General features: G+C 41.9%; 1 protein-coding gene across 1 annotated transcript in view; it reads left to right on the top strand.

Moving 5' to 3' along the window:
- DEFB124 (defensin beta 124) overlaps nucleotides 1-2,023 on the top strand; it is a 5,994-nt gene extending 3,971 nt beyond the window's left edge. The window contains exon 3 of the mRNA XM_069073961.1: nucleotides 1,841-2,023. Coding sequence (XP_068930062.1) covers nucleotides 1,841-1,901 — 61 coding nt within the window. The 3' untranslated portion in view covers nucleotides 1,902-2,023. The remainder of the gene's footprint in view (nucleotides 1-1,840) is intronic.
- Nucleotides 2,024-5,000: the final 2,977 nt, after the last annotated feature.

Genomic DNA, 5,000 nt, shown 5'->3' with positions numbered 1-5,000 from the left:
ATTTTTTACTGGTGTCTTGGGGTCTTTTCATCTCTCCAACAGGGCATTTCCAGAACTCATTCCTCTTCTCCAAATACATTTACTTCCCAAAGATGAGGAAGCCAATATGTATACACTTATACAATCATCTTGAAATTCCACCTGCTGGGGGTGGCTAAGTGGTGCAGTGAATAGAGCACTGGCCCTGAAGTCAGGAGGACCTGAGTTCAAATCTGACCTCAGACACTTAACACTTACTAGCTGTGTGACATTGGGCAAGTCATTTGACCCCAATTGCCTTGCCCTCCCCTTCAAAAAAAAAAGAAAAAGAAAAAAACAAACCAAAAAAAAAAACCCCCCAAACAAACAAAAAAAGAAATTGCACTTGCTTATTTGGCCTCATGCCTCTGGGTGGTATAGCATTCCACTCTCCCTGGTTCACCCCTCACCCCCTTAGTCTGGTCTCACTGTGATAAATTGAGTGACAGAGCTCTGGCTCATAGTACATAGGGTACTCCATTCTTCATCAACCCAACTGCCCGTCTCTGGGAAGACCTTTTTGCCAAGAAAACTCTAGTTTTTAGCCTTGAATCTCTCTAGACAGAGGCGGAACCAGGGCTATACTGATGGAATTAGGATATTCTTATTGGAAAAAATCAGAGGATGGAGTAGACCCAGAAAGAGAAAATGACTTGCTTTGGGTCACGCAGGTAGTTAGTAGCAGAGGCAATGGTTTGTCCATACTTTTTCAACTTGTGAGGGTGGAGAAGGGTGAAAATAGTGGGGGAGGGATGACTTTTTCCTTTTTCCACTTCTCAAGTCAAAGGAGGGAAACCTATGAAAAATTCATATTGTTAGTACCAAAAGAACTTAGAATTAAATTAACTTCAACTCAACAACCAGTTATTAAAGGCCTAAAATATAAGTAGTCCCTGCCCTCTGGGAGCCTACATTCTACGGATATAGTGTGTTAGAACTACAAGGGACCTTAGACACCATCTAGTCCAGGTTCTATAGAGAGGCACAGACTTGCCTGCCCTGCCCAAGGTCATATACTGAGTTAGAGGTAGAGCCAAGCTCCTGAATCTAGGGCTGTAAGGGTCCTCCAAGCTGCTCATTTTGCAGGAGAGGAAATCGATTCACGGGGAACTTAAGAAACTTGTCCAAGTTGTGTGGATTGACAAATGTGCACTTCTCGGTGAGAGACAACAGCCTGGGTGCATTTAAGGGTCCTTCCTTGGGTGGTTTTTGGTGAAAACAGAGTTCTTCTGGGAAGAAATTTCTCAGTAAAAGTAAGCCTGACAGGGAGCTCTGCCCACATGTTCCCTAGGTTTGGGGTGACTTCCAGATCTCTAACCTGAATTGTAGGTTGAGGAAGTGGGTGGATCTAGTGGATTTGATCTTCTCAGGGGGAAGTGCTTATGGGTGGCCCTCCTTTCTGATACTGACCTTATCTTCACTTACCCTCCTTTCTCTCTCTTCAAATAGTCTCCCCCCAGTTCAATTGTAAAACCAATGGCAATTCCTGCTATCGATGGCATTTATGGACCTCTTGACAGGCTACAAAATAATTTCTCAAACCATAGAATGAATGTTCACAACTGCCCTGGGAGGGAGGCAGGTCAGATGACATCATCCCCACATGGCAGATGGATAAACTAAGGCTCAGAAAAAAATACTAACTTGTGGAAAAGTAATGCAGCTAGTATTTAGCTGAGCTGGGACTCAGCCCCAAATCTCAGCCCAGACTCTTTCCGCTATACTAGGCTGTCTCTAATCTTTCCCATGTCCCCTCATCTTCTGTGTCCACCTCCTGTCCTCATTCATTGCTGATGATGGATACTCCTTCCCCTTTTTGCAGTGAGAGGCAAAAGCAAATGCTGGGACAAAAAAGGATTTTGCAGAGAGCAGTGTCAAAATAAGGAGAGATTCTACATATTCTGTCTAAATGGAAAAAGATGCTGTGTGAAGCCTTCTTACACACCTAATATGAACTTGGGAGGAAAACTTGATATGAAGAACAAGACTTAGAAAGAAATCATACCTATTCCCTGACCCTCATCTCCAGGAAGCTCATTCAGTTGCTGATCCATTAAAATTCTCTTGTCTGACTCTTGTTTCTGGTTATTACTTAGAGGAAAAAGGGCCATGCTGGGGGTGGTGGGCTAGACCCAAGATCATCCCAAAAATATCTATTGAGCTGAATTGAATGAAATCCTTCATCCACTGCCTTTTCTCCTTCTCCACTTCTTCAGTCACTTTGCCAACCTCAATTCTTATTTTCATGTCACTTAAAACCTTTAATGCCTTTCAACGTGACATTTCCAGAACGGCTTTTTGGAAATTGTTTCAATATCAGGAAGAAACTGCTAAGAATCAGAGCTGCCCAAAATGAACCTGGATTGTCTCTAGAAGTTGTGAGTTCACATCACTGTAGATGTTTAAGAAGAGGCTGGATGACCTCTTGGAAGGGGTGCTGCCAGGGAAGATCTATGCTCCAACTAAGGGATTAGAGAGATGCTTTCTAGGGTCACTTCATGCTCTGAGATTCTATGATTTTATGATGTCCCCCAAAGCAGGTCCTTTTATCAGTGTCTAATTCTGTCAATGATTCTGATACTTGCCTGGGCTCCAGACGTAAGCATTTTTTGTCTCTTCCTTCTCCTTTCTTCTTTTCTTCTCCTTACCCAAGTCCTCTAGAATATCCTAACAATATCAGTGGGCAAATTTGTCTGTTCGTCATTTGTTGGGCAGCAGGACCTAGGAGTGAAAGGGGCCTTCCTTTCTGACACTAGATTCTTCCTCTCTGATACTAGACAAATCACTTACTCTCTCTGACCCTCAGTGTTCTTCCCCTTTAAAAGGGGGATAATAATACTTTCTTTTCTTCTCTCTCTTCCTTCTTTCCACAGCCATTATGAGGACCAATCTTTGTAAAGTGTAAAAAGCACAAATTTATAAAAGATTCTACATCCCTTCATGTCTTTCTGTCCCCTTCCATCCTAACTTGAGAGAATAGTAGCTCTGTGTATGTCTGCAGAGCCAAGAAGTCTCAGAGAATGAGCCAAGGAGAGTATATGTCTTGTCTAGCTACTTCCTTGCTAGACCTGTGAGTCTTCAGGGGATAGGTAATCTTTTCACACTTAAGAGAGGATAGGGGAGAACATGAAAGGGAGAGCAGTGGCTCCATCTGGTGGCCATAGACCGGGAAAAGATTTAGAACAGGGAACAGGAGAGGTGGGAGAGAAAAAAAAAAGCCTGTTGGAAAGAGGTGGAAGGAACAATGAGAAAAGTTAGATGGGGAGAAGAGGGGGCAGGAGAGAGAAGAAGAAAATGGAAAAAAATCAGAGAGGTCAACACCCTTGTATAGACCACTACTAGGTCTGTACCCCAAAGAGATTAAAGAAAAGGAAAAGGACCCACATGTACAAAAATATTTATAGCAGCTCTTTTAGTGGTGGCAAAGAATTGGAAACTGAGGGGATGCCCATCAACAGGAATGACTGAACAAGCTATAGTATAGGAATGTAATGGAATACTATTGTGCTATAAGAAATGAGGAAACTTTCAGAAAAACATGGAAAAACTTATATGAACTGATGCAAAGTAAAATTAGTAGAACCAGAACACTGTATGCAATAACAGCAACATTGTGTGATAATCAACTATGACTGACTTAGCTTTTCTCAGCAATACAATGATCCAAGACAATCATGATGGAAAATGCTATCCACATTCAGAGAAAGAACTCTGGACTCTGAATGCAGTCTGAAGCATACTATTTTCACTTTATTTTTTCATATTTTTTTCTTTTGGTCTATTTCTTCTATCGTAATTATGGTTAATATGGAAATATGTTTGACATGATCATATATATATAGCCTATATCAAATTCCTTACCATTTTAGGAAGAGTGGAGGAGAGGGGAGGAGAGAAGGGGAGAAGGGAGAAAAATTTGGAACTCAAAATTTTGTAAAACTGAATGCTAGGGGCGGCCAGGTGGCTCAGCGAGTAAGAGCACTGGCTCCAGTGTCGGGATGACCTGGATCAAATCCGGGCTCAGATACTCAGCACCACACCCAGAAATAATAACTGGCTGTGTAACCTTGAGCAAGTTACTTAACCCCAATTGCTTTAAAAAAAAAACTGAATGCTACAAATTATCCTTACATATACTTGGAAAAAATACTATTAAAAAAGGATAGAAAAATCAGAGAGGTCAAGAGAAAGAAATTCAAAACTCGAGAAGATGAGAGATTATTAGAAGAACATGGGAAAGGCAGGGGGGAAAACCAAACAAATTTAATAGGAACATTTAATGAGAAAGTCTCTCAAAAGCTAAGACTTCCAGTGACCCTGGGGAACAATACATAACTGCTTCTTGCTGCGGTAGGCTACATTGTACCATAAGGATTTATTGCAGGCTAATGTTGATATAGGCCAGTTAGATCAGATCCTTTTACCTGAAGGAGGGAAGAAATGCCTAGAGACAAATAGGGTAACTTCATAATGAATGTTGTTGAGTGAATTTCCTGTTTCCCAAGGAATTCTGCCAGCCCTTGGGTTTGACCTTATCTGCTCACCTGGAGATTGATGTTGTCACGAAACTCTCTGGTTCTTTGGGTCTACCTCAGCATAAAGCCCTCAGACCCACAGTGCTGGTCGGTTATCTATAACCAGCGAGCTGCTTAGCTTCCTTAAAATCCCCAATGAAAAATCCTACCTCCTACAGGAAGCCTTCCCCAAACCTCTTAATTCCAGTGCCTTCTCTCTGTTAATTATTTTCTATTTATCTTATATGTAGCTTGCTTTGTAGATATGTGTTTGCACGTTGTCTCCCTTGTTAGATGGTCAGCTCCTTGAGGACAGGGACTGTCTTTGGTTCTTTTTGTATTCCCAGAGTTTAGCACAGTGCATGGCCCATAGTAGGCACTTAATAAATGTTGACTGATTGGGATTCAGCTGCCTATCCTGGGGGAGCTTTGCTTCCTTTCATCAGGAGATGGCACAAACATGTCTTA

Source organism: Petaurus breviceps, unplaced genomic scaffold (genome assembly GCF_028583685.1).
Source record: "Petaurus breviceps papuanus isolate PSGF00001 unplaced genomic scaffold, PetGlider_PUasm1.0 90879, whole genome shotgun sequence".
NCBI classification, from domain to species: Eukaryota; Metazoa; Chordata; class Mammalia; order Diprotodontia; family Petauridae; genus Petaurus; species Petaurus breviceps.
The sequence above is the reverse complement of the archived record's forward strand: the minus strand, read 5'-3'. Positions and strand labels throughout refer to the sequence as shown.